This window comes from Canis lupus, chromosome 7, assembly GCF_003254725.2.
Source record: "Canis lupus dingo isolate Sandy chromosome 7, ASM325472v2, whole genome shotgun sequence".
Classification (NCBI taxonomy): domain Eukaryota; kingdom Metazoa; phylum Chordata; class Mammalia; order Carnivora; family Canidae; genus Canis; species Canis lupus.
The window spans coordinates 69,906,825-69,924,918 of NC_064249.1; the positions used below are offsets into that span (position 1 = coordinate 69,906,825).

Genomic DNA, 18,094 nt, shown 5'->3' on the forward strand with positions numbered 1-18,094 from the left:
TATTGAGGTTTTTTTAAATTTTCTTATTTATAGAAACTCTCTTTTTTTTTTTAAGATTTTATTTATTTATTCATGAGAGACACAGAGAGAGAGAGAGAGGCAGAGACACAGGCAGAGGGAGAAGAAGCAGGCTCCATGCAGAGCCCGATGCGGGACTTGATCCCAGGACTCCAGGATCATGTCCTGGGCAGGCACTAAACCGCTGAGCCACCCAGGGATCCCTAGAATCTCTATCTTATGACCCTTAATAATCCTTTCTTGATTATATACACTATACATATTTTCTCCCAGTTTATCATTTGTCTTATTTATTTATTTTTAAGATTTTATTTTTAGGTAATGTCTACATTCAACATAGGGCTTGAACTCACAACCCTGAGATCAAAAGTCCTATGGTCTACCACTTGAACCAGCCAAGGTCTTTTATTATTTGTTTTTAAAACTTTGACCTTCATTGTACAGAATCTTAAAATCATTGTGTGGTAAAATTTTGTATGGCTTGTATGGCTTCTTACCCTGAGCATAATTTTTAAAGTTCTCATGTATTTACTTTCATGCTTTCATTTTTCTTTTTCATATTTAGCTCTTAAATCAGCTATTCTAAACTTTTCGTGTGTAAGAAAGTAGAGATTTAATTTTTTTTTCCCCTACATGAATCATCATCAATTTATCTGGCTCCTTTTATTAACTAATCCTTTTTTTTTTTTTTAATTTGAGATGCCAATTTTATGCTCTATCAAACTTCATCCAAACATTCCCATGTATACAGCCCTGTTTTTGGTCTACTGATCTTCTGGTCTTATTATTTCTTCCATTTGTTTTCCTAATCCAATTCTGTAATAGATCTTGATAATTTCTATGGTGTGAGTCTTCCTGTAATTCTTTTTTTAATGTAATTTTTAAAATTTCTAGGTTATTTTGGAGTATTAGCTTCTAAATAAATTTAACATCAGATTGTCAAATCCTTCCTTCCAGCTTCTGGCTATTGATAAAAATCACATTGGAATTTTTATTAGAGTTTCTTTAAATTTTTGTATAACTTTTGAGAGAATTGCTATCTTTACATTATGGAGTACTTTTGTGCAGGAATATTGAATAGTTTTCCACTTATTCAGATCTTCATGTTTTATGGGAAGTTTTTAGATTGTTTTCAGATAGGTGTTATATATTCTGTGGTTTTTTTTTTAATTTTTTATTTATTTATGATAGTCACAGAGAGAGAGAGAGAGGCAGAGACATAGGCAGAGGGAGAAGCAGGCTCCTGTGCACCAGGGGCCTGATGTGGGATTCGATCCCAGGTCTCCAGGATCGCACCCTGGGCCAAAGGCAGGTGCCAAACCGCTGCGCCACCCAGGGATTCCTATATATTCTGTGTGAAGCTCAGTCATGTTAAATTTTTTTTGTTACTAATGTGAATGGGCTTGTTTTGTTTCATCACATTTTCCGTTTATTAATAATATACAGAAAAGTTATTGATTTCTCTGTATTTATGTTGTATTGTTTCACTGTACTGAATTCTTTCTTTAAAAAAAAAAAGATTATATTTATTTATCTGAGAAAGAGAGAGCAGGGGGAGGAACAGAGGGAGAAGGAGAAGCATATTCCATTCTGAGTGTGGAGCCCCAGGTAGGGCTCAATTTCATGACCCTGAGATCATGACCTGAGTTGTAATCAAGTCAGACACTTGACTAAGCCACCCAGGTGCCCCTCACTCTACTGAATTTTAATGATTTTTCAGTGGTTTCCATTAGATTTTCCAAGTGGACATGCATATTATCTGCAAATAAAAGCAATTTTAGGGACCCCTGGGTGGCTCAGTGGTTGAGCGCCTGCCTTGGCCCAGGGCGTGATCCTGGAGTTACAGGATGGAGTCTTACATTGGGCTTCCTGCATGGAGCCTGCTTCTCTCTCTGCCTGTGTTTCTGCCTCTCTCTGTGTCTCTCATGAATAAATAAATAAAATCTTTATAAAAAAAAGCAATTTTACTCTTTCTTTGGAATGTTTAGACCACATTTCACTTTCTTGCTTTGTGTATTGGCTAATAAGGGTAAATAGTTTTGAATAAATCTCTGAAAAACAGACATCTATATCTAGTTTCTGAACCTAATTGGAATGTCTCTACCATTTCACCTTTAAATATGTTTAATTCAGTTTCTTATAGATGCTTTTTATCATGTTAATAGTTGGAATGACTTCTGAATTTTATACAATACTGTATTTCTTAGCATGCATCTGGATGTCATATTTTCCCCCCTACAGCTAAAATAACTTTGAATTTCTGTAACATACACTATTTGGTAATGGTGTATTATTTTTAAAATATGTGTGTTTTTTTTTAAGATTTTATTTATTTATTTGACAGGGAGAGAGACAGAGAGAGAGCACTAGTAGGCAGAGTGGCAGGCAGAGGAAGAGGGAGAGGAAGAGGCAAGCTCCCTGTTGAGCAAAGAGCCCAATGTGGGGTTCAATCCCAGGAACCTGGAATCATGCATGACCTGAGCTGAAGGCAGACGCTTAACTGACTGAGCCACTCAGGTGCCCTAAAAACATGTATTTGGATATATTTTCAAATTTAATTAGAATTTTTGCATCTGTATTTATAAGCATGTTTTCCTATAGTTCTTTATCTTGTATTCTTTCACGTGTATCAGAGTTATGTTTATTTGATAAAATATATTGAGAATCTTGGCATCTCTTCTTGTATTATTAAATACTTTTTAAAAAAGACTTTATTTTTTAATCTCTACTCCTAACATAGGGCTTGAAACCACAACTCCGAGATTATGAGTCATGCATTCCACTGACTGAGCCAGCCAGGTGCCCCAGTATTATTAAATACTTTAAATAAAACAAGAATTATTTGCTTCTTGAATGATGGAAATTTTCTGTGACTCTATCCCAGTTTCCCATTTGGGGTAAGTATAAGCCTCAATCAGACATATTCTTTATTTTTTTCCCAAAAAGCCAATTTTGGCTTAATGTATCAATTCTACTTAGTTGCTGTTTTTGTCTTCCAATGCATTTATTTCTACTCTCATCATTAATAACTCCTTTCAATTTATCATTCTTTTCTGACTTTGTGAATTGAGTCTTGTTTATATTGTGATTGATATTTCTTGCTTAACTATGAAAAAACTTAGGTCTATGAATTCTTCTCAGATCATAGCTAGGATCATGACCCATAGTGATGATTTATAGGATTCTCGTCATTTATTTCACAATAATCTTGAATTTCCTCCTCTATTCAAACGTTACTTAGAATATTTTTTAATATTTTTAGATGGCGAGCTTTTGTTATCTGCTTAGCATTAATTTCTAGTTTTAATATGTCATGATTGGAAATCATGATTGTAATATCTCTTCTTTTTCAGAATCCATTAAAATTACCTCTGGAGTTTTGACTTGAGATAAATCCCCCTAAAATATCTCTTCCTGAATATGCACTGCTTCTGATTTCAAGGACATCAAAATAGGGACGCCTGGGTAGCTCAGTGGTTGAGCATCTGCCTTTGACTCAGGTCATGATCCTGGGGTCCTGAGATCGAGTCTTACATCAGGCTCCCTTTAGGGAGCCTGCTTCTCCCTCTGCTATGTCTTGCCTCTCTGTGTGTCTCTGGTGAATATATAAATAAAATCTTTAAAAAAAGAAAGCCTCAAGGACATCAAAATAAAGTTTACAAAGTCTGAATGTACTGAGTACTGTTAAAGAAAAAACTATTTGTGACATTTGTTAAAAAATTGGCAAGGTACACTTTATTCAGGGAAACTATTGTGATAGGCATATGGACCATAGTGGGATTGGACTCCCAAATGCAACAAGAAAAAGTAGAAATTTACAGCCAAGGAACAGGGTGAAGGCTTGTCAGTGGGTAGAAAATTATAGAGAATAGATCCCAGGGATAAGAGGGGACATCCCAGAGTCCTTGCTGGGGGCAGGCCAGGGTAATCAGGCATCACTTGGGAGATAATAGAGGATGTGGAGCATGATCCGATGAAGAACATGTCCAGACACCAATCCTGGGGCATTCTGGCTTAGCTGACTTAGCGGGATTCTCATTAAAACTGGGTGATGGAAAGGGACACACAAGCACAAAAGTCGAGGCCTTGTCAGGAAGAGATTTCAGAGTAGCCTGAGTAGATAGAGTCTGGCCAAGAGGTGGCTCATTATCAATACTCCCTCCACAGTACTCCCTCCACAGCTTTCCTTCATTGTTTTAAGTCCATTGATTATGAATCAGAGATGATATGACCTTTTTATTTCTTAAGGCCTTCTTTCAATTAACAGTAACAACTCACTTGGCTTGTATCATCCTCTGAAATAATTCACTCAACTTGGCAGTTGGACTCATCTCTTCACATGGGGCATAACATGGATCTCTTTACACATGGAAAGGCATTAAAGGAAATCAGTAAGGAAGGCCTAGGAGTACAATCTCAGATAACTTAATGTTCTTTCCTTTTTAATTCAAAGAATGAGAAAGCAACCACATGTTATGTAATGTCAAGATTAGGCTTAAAGCTCTTTTAGGCTGTCAACATGAGTTCAGTGATCCTGGAGGGAAGTCACAATCTAATATCTGGAGGTGGAGAAGTTAAGGTCTAAAGCTACTACATGAAACTCAGCTATACTTGAAATAATTCTTGAGAGACTAAAAGACACTATAACCTGCTGCTACCTTCCAGGAAGGGCAGAGGGGTCAGAAGCAGAAAGAAGGGGGGATTTCCTTTTTTTTTTTTTTTAAGATTTTATTTATTTATTCATGAGAGACACAGAGAGAGGGGCACAGACACAGGCAGAGGGAGAAGCAGGCTCCATGCAGGGAGCCTGATGTGGGACTCCATCCCGGATCTCCAGGATCACACCCTGGGGGCGCTATACCACTGAGCCACCCGGGCTGCCAGAAGGGGGGATTTCATATTTTGTTGTGTATACTTTCATACTGTATGACTCTTATATGACAATACCATATGCATACACTACTTATTTTGTAATTTTAAGGAAATCAAATTACCGTTAACGTGACTCTTGACTTTTTAGAAAGACATACAACTTTGCTCTAAATCCAGAGCAACCAGTTACCCTCCCTTTGACCTGCGCAGCCCTAGACCACCAGAAAAAGCACCAGATAAAATTGTTGACTTGAATTTTGGAGTCATGTTATAAAAAGAATACATACTTCAAGATATTATAGAATCATATTTAGTGCCATAAAATGTTCCCACTTGAATACCAAGTAAGTATTTTTTTTAAGATTTTATTTATTTATTTGACAGAGAGTGTATGTGCACAAGCAGGGGGAGCAGCAGGCAGAGGGAGAGGGAGGAGCAGGCTCCCCATGGAGCGGCGGGGCCTAATGCGGGGCTTGATCCCAGGACTCCAGGATCATGACCTGAGCCAAAGGCAGATGTTTAACTAATTAAGGCACTCAGGCACCCCACTCCAAGTAAGTATTCTAAGACTTAAGTGAACTAAGACTAGAAATTCACCCTACCCATCTTAAGCTTTTTAATACACATGCTTATGGTTGTTTTATTTATTGGACAAAGTGCCTTTTTCTGGTGACTTACTTATTGTCTAGCAGCTCCAGGCCCATATTCTATACCCATCTGCTCTGTGGCACTGGGGCCTACAAATTTTGACTCTACAAATTACATTTCCCAGGCTTCATTGCTGGCCAGCTTCCAGTTATAGTCTAACAAAAGAAGGTGGAAGAAAGGAAGGGACTTTCTTCCTGTTTCCCCCTTCTGTAGGCATTACTCCAGCATGTGAAGGCAGCTGTGCTCCACCTTCCAGCCCCTTTGAACCATGCACCAGATGCACTGCTCCCTTAGACTTCCCGCACCAGCTGATTACACCTGCTGCTGTGGTCCAGGGGTGGTTTGTACTGGGGACTCTCCCCTGAGCTCCAAAACTATGGGTACCCCACCTTTCTCTTTTTGCTCCCTTAGTTCTAGAAGTGGTAATTGCTTCATGCATCCCATTATTGCTCTCTTAATCTTCCCATACCTATAGAACTGTCTATCAAACTGCCTCTGTTTGAGAACTTAGCGTCGTTTCTGTTTTCCTGAATGGGATTCTAACAGGTTCCATGTGGCTACACTCCTAGCAATGAAAAATGCTTAGAGTGTCAGCCAAAGCAGGATGTTACAGCTTTACAACATGGGGTAGTAGAAAAATTAACCAATGAAACTTTTCCCAAAGATGCATGATAGGTATTTCCCTTAAGAACTGCGATCTTCAATGCTTAGAGAAAGAGAGAAAGGAAGGAGGACATTGCACTCTGCAGATGGAGGACATTGCACTCTGTGTTTGAGCCCCACCCCACCCATCTAAACCTACAGCTGATTTGCATCGAAGTGTTGTCATCTTCCAAGCTTTAGTCATTGTATGCAAATTTATCTTTGTGACTTTTCCCCCCTTAGATCCAAAAATGCACAATTCACCACTCTTACATAGTAATTAGGGTAATCTATTTAAATTTGTGAAGCGACTTTCAAAATGTTTCAAGAAATTTAGTAATTACATCTCTGTCCTGAAAAAAATTAAGAAAACCTTGGTAGATGATAACATTTCAGCATGTTTGTCTGATTATGATTTTAGAGGAAGGTAATGATAACCAGCTCTGATATTTAGTGAGCCCACCACACTTAGAGCCTTATATACATTGTATCAGTCAATTTTTACTACAACCTATAATAAAATACCCTGTGGAATAGTGACTGTTATTCTCAATTTCCAGATGAGGAGACTGGGACTATTAAGTAATTGGTCTAAACTCACACAAGTTGTAAAGTAAATTATTGTAATGTTAGTTATTAGGCATGGATTAAATTTAAAATGTTGGGGAAGGTTTGGAAACTCTGACCCTAAAGAGGTAAAGGGTGGGAAAGAGCCCAAGATCTTAGTGTTATATATTTTGGGGATTAGTATTTAAATTAGGGGGGGGTCACCTGGGTGGCTCAGTTGGTTAAACATCTGACTCTTGGTTTCTGCTCAGGTCTTGATCTTGAGGTCATGGGATCAAATCCCGTGTTGGGCTCTGTGCTCAGTGCGGAGTCTACTTCAGATTCTCTCTCCCTCTCGTTCCCACTCACTCTCTCTCTCTCTTTTTTTTTTTTTTCTTTTCTTTTTTTTAAATTTTTATTTATTTATGATAGTCACACACACAGAGAGAGAGAGAGAGAGGCAGAGACACAGGCAGAGGGAGAAGCAGGCTCCATGCACCGGGAGCCCGACGTGGGATTCGATCCTGGGTCTTCAGGATCGTGCCCTGGGCCAAAGGCAGGCGCCAAACCGCTGTGCCACCCAGGGATCCCTCTCTCTCTCAAATAAATAAATAACATCTTTAAAAAGAAGGATTTAAATTAGGTTATAGTGCACTGAAATTTAATGACTATTTTGCGTTTTGAATTTTTACTTATTTATTATGCTCCATCAAAGAAGTGGTATAGCATGGTCACATTAAACACCAAGGTACAATCTAAGTTCTGTCAATGGAAGATGTGTGGCCTTGGGCAAGTTACTTAACCTCTCTGTGTTTTCATCTATAGGGTAGAGATAATCACACCACCTATGCTATAGGGTTGCTGTAGGGGCTAAATGAGACAATCATGTAGAGCACTCAGTACTTCCATATAATTTCTATGATAGTGAACAGTGATTGGAAGAAGAGTTAGAGCAATTTTTTCGGTCACTAAATTATTAAAATATTTAAGAGGCAGAATGGTGTCGAAACAAAACTTTCTCCCCAACATTATATGTGGATTTCAGAGTAGTTCCAACTTACTGGGTGAAAATAACAATAATATAAGGTGGATTTCATGTATATGAAGGCCTTATTCTGAGTAAGAATTATTTGGGGAGGGGGCGCCTGGCTGGCTCAGTCATTACAGCATGTGACTCTTGATCTTGGGGGTCTATAAGTTCGAGAGATTACTCAAAAAAAAATTATTTGGAAAAGAGCCTAGGAGACCAACTGGCACACCTGGAAGCTGAGTTAAGACAGATATATAGACGCTTTTAAATAAAATGAACGGTAAACTGACAAACCTCTAAAATATGCTATTATTAAGTACAAAAAGGCAAGATATAGAACAGTGTGAGGTATGCTAACATCTGGGTGAACAAGGGGGAATAAATTAAAATATATAATTGCTTGAATATGCACAAGTATCTCTGTACAGAGATGCAAATATTGGTTATATTAATTTCCTCTGGCAAAGAGAACTGATTTAATATTTCTGTTAAATAAGAATGAGAGGGAGATAGTCACTGAACGTCTTTTTATAACTTTTGAATTTTGAGCCAGAGGAATATATTATCTACTGAAAAATAAAGTAAAACAGAGAAAAAACTTAACTGAAGATTAGGGAAGTAGGAGAAAGCTAACATGACTGGGTACCAGCTATGTGCCAGATAAGGAAGGTAGTTGGTTTTTTTTTTTTTAATCGTGGATAAAATATATATATCATAAAGTTCTTCATCTTAACCCCTTCTAAGCCTATAGTTCCAGCCAGCATTAAGTACATTCACAATGCTGTGCTATCATTGTTATTATTCACGTCCAGAATTTTTCTGTCATTCCAAATTGAAATTCTGTACCCCCATAGAAAGCTGGAGTTTGTAAATTCAATCTTCAAAATAATCCTGTGAGGGATAGTTAAGAAAACGAGCTCAGGAAGATCACATCATTTGCCTGAGACAGCACGGATGACTGGGCCCCAGCTCTTCCCTACTCCTCCAAATCCTTTGGGTTCTAGGAGGAGGTGGGAGTGGACACGGGGTGGGGGGGTGTGTGGAGGCTGGCTTTGCGCATGTGCTTGCGTGTCTTCTAGTACCAGGCACCAACACCACAAGTTCTTTTAGGAAACTTGACAACTTGTGCTATGGTAACCTGTAAATTATATTAAAAAACAAAACAAAACAAAAAAAAAACCATTTGACTCTTTGCTACTAGACAAAAATTTAATTGCCCTTTAGAAGTGCACTGTGCAGAATGCACTGTGAAATACATCATCATTGTGAAAACCTACCCCACGCCTGGCTTTTAGATGTGCCTTAGAGTTGGTTCATTGTGAATAGATTTATTGGCCACCACGTCAGGAAGTTATTATTCAAAGGGCACCTGCACGATATGGCACAAGAAAAAAGGGAGAAAGGAATGACTCTTCTCCATTGAGAGAAGGAAATTTCTAGCAGGGTAAGCCAAGCTGAACAGATGTGAAAAACAAGAATCAGTCTGATCTTATCTTTGAGCGGCAGAAAACACTGGACTGAACTGAGAAGCCTGCTGAATTATCTACCATTTTTTGAAATGCATGATTAAATAACCAACAATTATGCTGAAACTACTGCACATTCTTTGCTCATGAAGCTGTGATGGGAGTGATTGCTTTCTACACTACCAGTCGCTTTGGTCTTGCTCTCCCTCACTCCCACGTGTATGAGAAGTGATTCACATTTTTGTTCTCATGTGGTTACTCAATAGTGTCGAACACACTGTAACACAACCCAGTAACCCAGGTTATTCTTGGACGTCCACTCCTTTTTTGAGAATCAAAATGTGCATTCGGAATTGAGGGCACTTTGTGTTTGATTGTGTTCGTGTTTGTTTAGCTATCCTAATGTTTTGAGTCACACATTTGATTTAGAGAACAAAAATAATAGCCTCTGATAATGCTTACAGACAAGATATCTTTGTCATTTTTCAAGTCACATTTAGCCGTGTAGGAATTCCAGGGCCAATCATTTAAAAATCTGGTCTCACGCATGGCCCCGTCACCCGAAATGGCCAGGTGGCAAGTCTTCTGGAAAAAGAAAAAGTGCTACATTTCTTAAGTTTGGGGTCCCTATTTCAAAGGACAGAGAGGGAGGCTGTTACCTGTATCCCAATCGAGAGACATCGATTTTTCTTAAAGTGATCCTTCTTCCTGTCCTCTGTGGTGACAGTGGCTATGGTGGTCGTGGTAGTGACGGTGGTGGGGTTGTTGTTCATGTGTTGACTTGCCGGGCCGTGGATCTGGGCATTTGCTGCTTCGATGGCGGCTGTCAGAGCCTTCATACTGTCCAGGCTCTCCGTGGAGTTGCTCAGTCCAGACTGGCTGATAATATCTCCTCGCTGGCCCTGTCCATCCATGTAGGCATCCTGCGCAGACTCTGTGCTACTCTGGGCTGTGATAGAAATGAAAGGTTTCGTGGTAGTTCTGGGTGGGACTGGAGGTGGTGTCTTCTTATATGTTGTAATGCAAGATGACACTGGAAGACAGTGAAAACAGAGACACTGTGATTTCTGTGTGGGTTTTAATTTCTGTATCGTAATTAACATCCACTGGAAATCAGTGCACACGAAACACACAAAGACGTTGACCATGAAAACAAGTCCGTTGATAGAGTAAGTGAGATCCCCGCGTAAGGAGGACATCTGAGCCTCCTATGGGGAGCCACTCCCACCAGACGGAGGGAAAAAAGGCTGGAAAACAGTTCGACCTCTGAGATGGACATTTCTGAAATGGAAGTTAATACGAATCAACATAGAATAGCCTCTGTAGAAACCCTCCCGGGCAACAGTCCCCTGAGAGGTAATATATACACACACGTGTCTACCGGCTCAGGAAAATATTAACTAGAGCTAACGTTAAACAAGGCAACTCACTGGAGAAGATTGCAGTGGTTGATAATAAACACTGGGACAGGAAGGAAGAAAGCAAAGAGGTTGTGAGCAAGTGTGGTCTCATCCTAACCACACAGTGGGAAGTGCCCTGGTGGGCAGGCGTGGCAGCGCCCAAGGCCATCCCAGGGTCCTGGAGCTCCCTTTCTTCCTTTCTGTCCCCCTCCCTCCCATCCCCCCTGCTCCCTTCCTGTCTTGGTCTCTGCCCTCCCTCCAGCCCTCTTCCCTCCTTCCCCTCTTCCCTCCCTCTTTCCCTCTTTCTTCCTCCTACTTCCTTCTTTCCTTCTTTCCATCCTTCTTTCCTTCCTTCCTTCCTTCTCTTCCTTCCTTCCTTCCTTCCTTCCTTCCTTCCTTCCTCCTCTCCCTCCCTGCTTCCTTCCTTCCTCCCCCTTCTCTTCCTCCTTCCTTCCTCTCCTTTCTCCCTCCTTTCCTTCCTTGCCTCCCTCCTGCCCTCCTTCCCTTCTTCCCTCCCTACTTCCTTCCTTCCCTCCTTCCTCTGGATAGATGCTCACTATATAAACTTCCACTTGAATTTTTGTTGTTTTTTTCTGAGCATAACTGTCCTCTAAGAGGGAATACACTGCACAAAAGTATTGTAGGAGACCTGGGTGGCTCAGTGATGGAGTGTCCGCCTTTGGCTCAGGTCATGATCCTGGGGTCCTGGGATTGAGTCCCGCATCGGGCTCCCTGCATGGAGCCTGCTTCTCTCTCTGCCTGTGTCTCTGCCTCTCTCTCTCTCTCTGTCTCTCATGAATAAATAAATAAACTCTTTAAGAAAAAAAAGTCTCCTATTGTAGTTTCCCTTGTTTCTCTTTGGGGGGGGCGGGTGAGGTGGCTCCCGAAAATCCTGTCCTTCAAGGCAACTTAATCAACTCAGAGGCCTGAGTCTGTGCCTAAACATGTCCTTTCTAGACCTGTGAGGGTTGAGTCGAGGTCCTCCCTGAGGCTCTGGCTGAAGTCGCCTCTGGTCTCCTCCCCAACTACCTGATTAGGACTGTGGGGTTATATGAAGAAGCTTTACACACCTCTCTTTAGCTTTCCATTTGTGGAGCATGAGGTGCAAAATACAGATCAAAAAAGAATGATGAAGTTTTCAAGTGAACGCCCTGCCAGAAAAGAACAATTCCTTGACCAGCTTTCTAAAGATGTTTGTTAAGACCTCTTTAAAACTGATTCCAACTGTTGTGTTTCCATGGCACCCCCACCCCCCAGGCCGCTCCCACTCACAGTGGGCGGTCACTGTCACACCAAATCAGCTACTCCTGACCACAGGATCCAACTGTCGTTTGAGCTGCCACTGGGCCGTCTCACTAAATGAAATACTTGCTTTAATATTTAGGATGTTTCCTGAGGCCACTCAAAGGAAGTGTCCTATAAGGAACAATAAACAGAAGGATCCTATTACACTGTGCTGTGGTTTCACTGGCTTGTGATTTGGAGTAATTTCCTTAACCGTAAAACAGGGAAAGAAATATTTTGCTATTTCCTAGGGATTACCTGATGGAACTAAGCCCTGGAGGTGGGGGGTAATGTAAACAATATAAATGTAGCCACCACTCAGTTACCCGGGATGAATGATTGCCAGAGGCTCACGCGGGGAAAACCTTCCACCTGGGCTTAGTGCATGGACTATACATCCTTTAATTTGAACAGAGCTCAGCAATTCCCAGCCCATCGTCTACAGTTTTCAGCTCAGGTGCCTAAGAGGTAATGCAACCAGTGGAGGCTCCCAGTGCCCCCTGAGACGGGCAGAGCCAGGAGCAAAGCCAGCCTGGTCTGGGTTCTCCCTCTGGGCTACAGTGAAGCCTCCGGCTACTAATGCAAACACATGCAATGCTGATTTTCTCACTTCACCCAATTTAGTGTCAGGTAGTGTATCTACTGTGGAGCTACCTTCTGCTTCCAGGAAGGTTTGCAGGGATAACCCTACTCAGGATGATGCTCAGTCTCAGTTATTCATTGGAAGACCAGACTGGGTGGGACGGGGAGTGACCATATGTAGGATAAGATCAATCTATCTCTTCAAATCTAGTGAAACCAGTTAATTTCATTACTTCTCTTAAGACAAGTCCTTTACAGTGTAAACTCGTTATTTTGCTCAAAATGGATGTTCAGGACAGTCTGCCCACTCATAGTCCAAAGAAACGAAATGCCACATTCTTACAAAGAAAGTCTGATCTTTTGGGTTGTTTATGCCTCGTTAGTTACCCTGTTTCCTCTTTCGGTGTGGATAATCAAAATTGCACAATGCAGCCAAATAGAGTATTATTTCATTTGCTGTGAGTTACAGTAGAAATTTTGCCATGATGGGATGTGCTATAGGGAACATAGAAAGGAGGGTGTCACATTATTTCCAGTCTAATGATGGGGTTTGGGGACACTCCCTGGGGCCAACTGCAATTTGGTGCCACCTGCTGGCTGCTGTCAGCTCCCCTTCTGGATCTATAGGGATAACTCCCAGTACTTTGATCAATGGGGACCTGCAGGGCACAGGAGCAATGCAACAAATCCACTAGGATAAGACTGGAGAGGGAGTATCTTGGGCACATGGCTTTCCCAATAGGCCCAGCCCCGATGCCCAAAGAAGGTAAGAATTTGAGATTGCCTTACCTTGAATACGGGAACTGAACAGAGGCCGGGAATCACTTACTATGGTGTTGTATTCGAGGGGCTTGGCACAAATCTTATGAGATTTCACTGCATTGTGGGGCTTGGCACAAATCTGCCACAGTTACCACAGTTACACTCAAAGAAGCACCGCCCATCAATTTTCAAACAGAAATTTAAAAGGAATTCCAATCTTTAAGAATGCCCCCTGTCAGAGAAGAAAGGAGATCCAAGACACAACTTACACTTCCCATAATCCCCTTCCTTCTCATGCCCCAATTCTTTTGCAATTCAAGGCTGCTCCAGAAACTCATACAACCAAATCCCCAATTTTTCCCAGCGTCACTCTTAACTGGTTTTACAGGCTAGGCTCTGAATCCTTTCTTCTCTCCTAAGATATATATATATCTATATATATAGATATATAGATATATTTCTAATTCTACTCTCATGATTCAGCACCATGAATAATTTAGAATCCACTGGAGTCTGAGTGCCAGGAGGGGTGCAGTAGAGTGGGGTTCAAGAAGATGAAACACAAGTAAATAAATCTTGTTTGGTCAAGACAGAAAGAGAAGACAAGTGGCGTATATGCCATAAATGAAATACTTCTCTTATCTAATAGTAACATTGATTAAAGTTGTGATTAAAAAATGTAAGTGCTCAAAAAGAAAATGCAAGTGCTCCTTTTATTCAACTGGAACATGAAAAAGAAAAGATATTGTACTTTAACCATTGTTATTGCTTTCCTTTGCCTGATATATTTATTTGTTCATTTCAAATAAACTGATTTTCTTTCTTATTTGGATCCTGATGATTTATTACCCCAGCTCAAAGTTGGTGAAAGGACTCCTATTTATAAGGACGATCAGCACGAGTGTAGTTACAGATTTTGATGACCTCACTTCCATTCAGAGGACACTGCAGAGCATAGACAGCAGAGACTGGTTTTTACATTGAGTTAAGAAATTACTGAAGAAGGGGGAGGGGGAGGGGTTGGGGAGGAGGAAGAGGAAAAGAAGGAGAAGTAAAAAAAAAAAAAGAGAGAGAGAACAGATTCTTATCCTATTTCAGCGTCTAGCTGACTATTCAATATTGTCTCTATTTGAATGGAAAGATAATGCTGGTGTTGAAAGCCTCAGGAAGGCCTGTGCCAGGAATTATTTTTTTCTGTAGTGGTGAAGGTTTTCTGAAAAAAAAGAAAAAAAAAAACCACTAGGCTTTCTTATCATTCTGGTTATCCTCTGTGATCAAGAGCACACATGTGTCAGACGGCCACAAAACAGATGTAGGTTCAAGCCCATGTTTTAGATCTTCTCAATAATACATTCTGACTGGGATGCCTGGGTGGCTCAGTCTCAGTTGAGCATCTGACTATTGATTTCGGCTTGGGTCCTGATTTCATGGTCGTGAGATGGAGCCCCACCAGAGGCTCTGAGCTCAGAGTGGAGTCTGCTTCTCCCTCGCCCTCTACTTCTCCCCTTGCACATGCTAGCCCACACTCTGTCTCTCAAATAAATAAGTGAATAAAATCTTTAAAAAAAACCAACAACAACCTTCTGACTGGTTAAACTATTGTGTCACATACTATAAAGCTACATTGAGGAATTATTTAGCACTTCCTTGTTACTGAATTTTAGAAACTCTTTCAGATACAATGACAAACCCATAAGAAGCATAGATTAAAACCACAAAAGGACAACAAAAGAATTCCAAAATATACATATACATAGAGTTGTACAGTAGTCAAACGACACCTTTTTGATGTAAACAAGTTATCCTAAGACTTGATTAACCACAAAGCAAGCTGTGATTTGATCTGTGTTTAGTAGCTGCGGGCCTTCTACACAGGAGTGATGGTCAAAGTGATCTTGGATTTGTAGAGTTGGATCAGATGGTCTGCTCTGACCCAGCTGAAGACCACCAGAAAGAGAAGGCCCACCTCAACCCGCTGTCTAGTTTCTGTTGAGGGCAAAGGTCTCCTGATTTGGGTGATTTGGTCCAGCCAACAATAATTTAACGAGCCCTCAAAAGAAGATTTTTTTAATCTTCTTTCATCAAATGGGGTTACCAGTGGGGTGCTGGAACTGGCTCTTCTCAGTTTGCCAGGTAATTGTGCAAATCTCTTTCCAAGTCTCTGTTTAGTGACATTTCATCGATAGCTTGAAACTGACCTTGGTGTGAATGTTTACATATGGAAATTGGGAAATACTACCCCTGCCTCAGAGAGCCAGTTGTTAAGCATTTCCAGCACACCTGTACCCATAGAGTGGCACTGTTCAAAGTGTGGTCCACAGACTGGTGCCCATTCACAAAGTATTTGATGAGTGTAGAGTGAAATACACCGAGAAAATTGAGAGTGAACTTTTAGAAACTTTTACAACGATTCTAAAGACTGTTTATTGGTCAAATCTAACAACAAAGAAGACTGGGGCTTGTTTTGGGGTGCCCTATTTTAAACTTTTCCTTTATCTAGTGATTCTTTTATTGCATTTTTTATCAAAATGCCAATCTGCAACAATCAGACACCAAACAAACAAACTAGTCTATCACCAGAGAGAGTTTGAGAAGCACTTACAGGAAACATTTGCAAATCCAGTGGACAGGATGGAGGTAGTGCATGTAGAATTAAGAACATATTAGGGAAGTAACTTGAAACTACAGGCTATTTTAGAAAGCAAAATGATGTGAAGAGGCCAAAGGAAAAAAAGGAAATGGGGAAGGATGTAGGACATAAAGGGACTGCTGCACAAATACAAGATTGTGGTTTTAACATCAGGTAAGCTGCCTATTTCTAAGAGGGTGTGCAGGAGTACAAATGTGATGTCTAGAACAAGGGGAGGATTGTGGTGCTGCATTTCATTCCGGGCTCTTCTCTTTAAGGGGAAATTGCAAAGTGCTCCGAGGAAAGAAAAACCATCTCTTAAGAGGAGTGGATTAAGGAGAGGGGATGTTTGGTTTGCAAGAGAAGGAAGGCGGAAGAATTTCCAATGATTTTGAAGGCTCTTGCCTCAACGTTGGCATGGACTAGTTCTGTATAAGGCCCCGTGGGAAATCACAAAGGTAGGAAGAATAGTTCTCTAGTAGTCAGTTGTCCAAAGGTGGAATATGGGGCCCTTGCTGGGTAGTGATCTTTTGGTCTCTGGACTGTGTGAAGCACAGACCAGCTCATCTTTTGGCTGGGCAGTTATTAAGATTGTACCACCATGTGAGAGGAGCCTGCCGTAGGTGACAAGATTTCTTTCAAACTGAAGCTCCTGTGGTTTTATGAATATGAATAAAAGGTAGAAAAAAATTGAGAAGTAGAGACCCATTGAGAGTGATGTGAAAAAGCTGAAGAAGGAAGCCAAGAGAAGCCGTTAGGGAGCATTACCAACAAGGATGTTTGGTAGCAATGACCAATGTTCTGGCATCCTGGGAATGCGTTCTGGCACAGGCGAGGGTAAAGCTGCTAATAAGAGAAATTTGCTGCTGCTGCTTCGCATCAAGGAGGCCCAGGCGTGCCGAACTGGCAACCAACTGGAGGTCAGGCTCCCGGGGGTGGCATGCCACACAGGCGGGGCTCCTCTCCCACCAAGTGCCAGACAAACCAGCCTTCTGGCTTGAGTCCTTCACAGTGAAAGGCACAAACCCAGGTGAAAACAATGATAAGATGGAACATTAGTCCAGACTCTTTTTTATTTTTTAAGCTCTACATCCACCATGAGGCTTGAATTGAATTCACAGTCCCCAGGGATGGCGACTCCTGTGCTTCACCAGCTGAGCCAGCCCGGTGCCCCTTTAGTTCAGGCTCTTGACCTGCCCTGAGGTGAACCAAATCACCAGGGTGAATCCTTGCTCCATAACACACTGTGCTAAGTATTTAATAGACATGATGTCATGACAGAGGAAGCTCTTGCCACCCCCATTTGTTTGATGGTAAGACAGAGAGGCTCAGAGCAGGTAACTGAGGTCTTTATCTTACACAGCTACTAAGTAGTGGAGTCTGCCTAAGTCGGAGGAGGCCTCGTTCCCAGTTCTCTTCCTTCCCCCAAACCGCCTGCAACCAGCTGCCCAACAAAACTTCGATTAAACGCCTTGTCCAGTACAGTCTATCATGCTTCTCGTGAGAAAATGCCCCCTAACGCTCCCCATTGCTGTGCTTGGCACCCTGCCGGAACCTGTCAAAGGCATGGAGACCGAACACATCTGGGGTGGCCAGCGAGGGGTGCACCAGCCGCACGGTTCAAAGCGCTGCGGGATCCCGGGGTGGCTCCGCGGCTGCGTGTCCGCCTTCGGCCCAGGGCATGACCCTGGAGGCCCGGGATCGAGCCCCCGCATCGGGCTCCCTGCATGGAGCCTGCTTCTCCGTCTGCCTGTGTCTCTGCCTCTCTCTCTCTCTCTGTCTCTCATGAATAAATAAAATCTTAAAAAAAAAAAAAGTGTGGGATCCCTGGGTGGCTCAGCAGTTTAGCGCCTGCCTTTGGCCCAAGGTGTGATCCTAGAGCCCCCGGGATCGAGTCCCACGTCGGGCTCCCTGCATGGAGCCTGCTCCTCCCTCTGCCTGTGTCTCTGCCTCTCTCTCTCTCTATCGTGAATAAATAAATAAAATCTTAAAAAAAAAAAAAAAAAGTGTTGCAAGAGTCGGGCTCCGCGCTGGGCGTGCAACCTGCTGAAGATCCCCCCTCCCCAGCCCCTCCAGCCGCTCTGCTGCGCCTGTGCTCCTTCTGGCAAGATGAAAATACTGTCCCCCCCCACCCCCCCAAGGAAAAAAAAAGAGGAGGAACTCCCCAAAACAAAATATAGACATGGAAAAATCGCTCCGTCGTTTCAAAATATTT

General features: G+C 41.8%; 1 protein-coding gene and 1 long non-coding RNA gene across 29 annotated transcripts in view; one reads left to right on the top strand and one right to left on the bottom strand.

The window, feature by feature from the left end:
- Window positions 1–2,872, top strand: part of LOC125755354 (uncharacterized) — a 33,848-nt gene extending 30,976 nt beyond the window's left edge. The window contains exon 4 of the long non-coding RNA XR_007411678.1: window positions 2,759–2,872. This is a non-coding gene — a long non-coding RNA (uncharacterized LOC125755354). The remainder of the gene's footprint in view (window positions 1–2,758) is intronic.
- DLGAP1 (DLG associated protein 1) overlaps window positions 1–18,094 on the bottom strand; it is an 871,196-nt gene that overhangs the window by 61,929 nt on the left and 791,173 nt on the right. For 25 of the 28 annotated variants that reach the window (XM_035718637.2, XM_035718634.2, XM_035718633.2 and 22 more), the window contains one exon: window positions 9,882–10,255. In XM_035718637.2, coding sequence (XP_035574530.1) covers window positions 9,882–10,255 — 374 coding nt within the window. The remainder of the gene's footprint in view (window positions 1–9,881; window positions 10,256–18,094) is intronic. The other 3 variants (XM_049111852.1, XM_035718652.2, XM_049111858.1) reach the window with 1 other exon arrangement.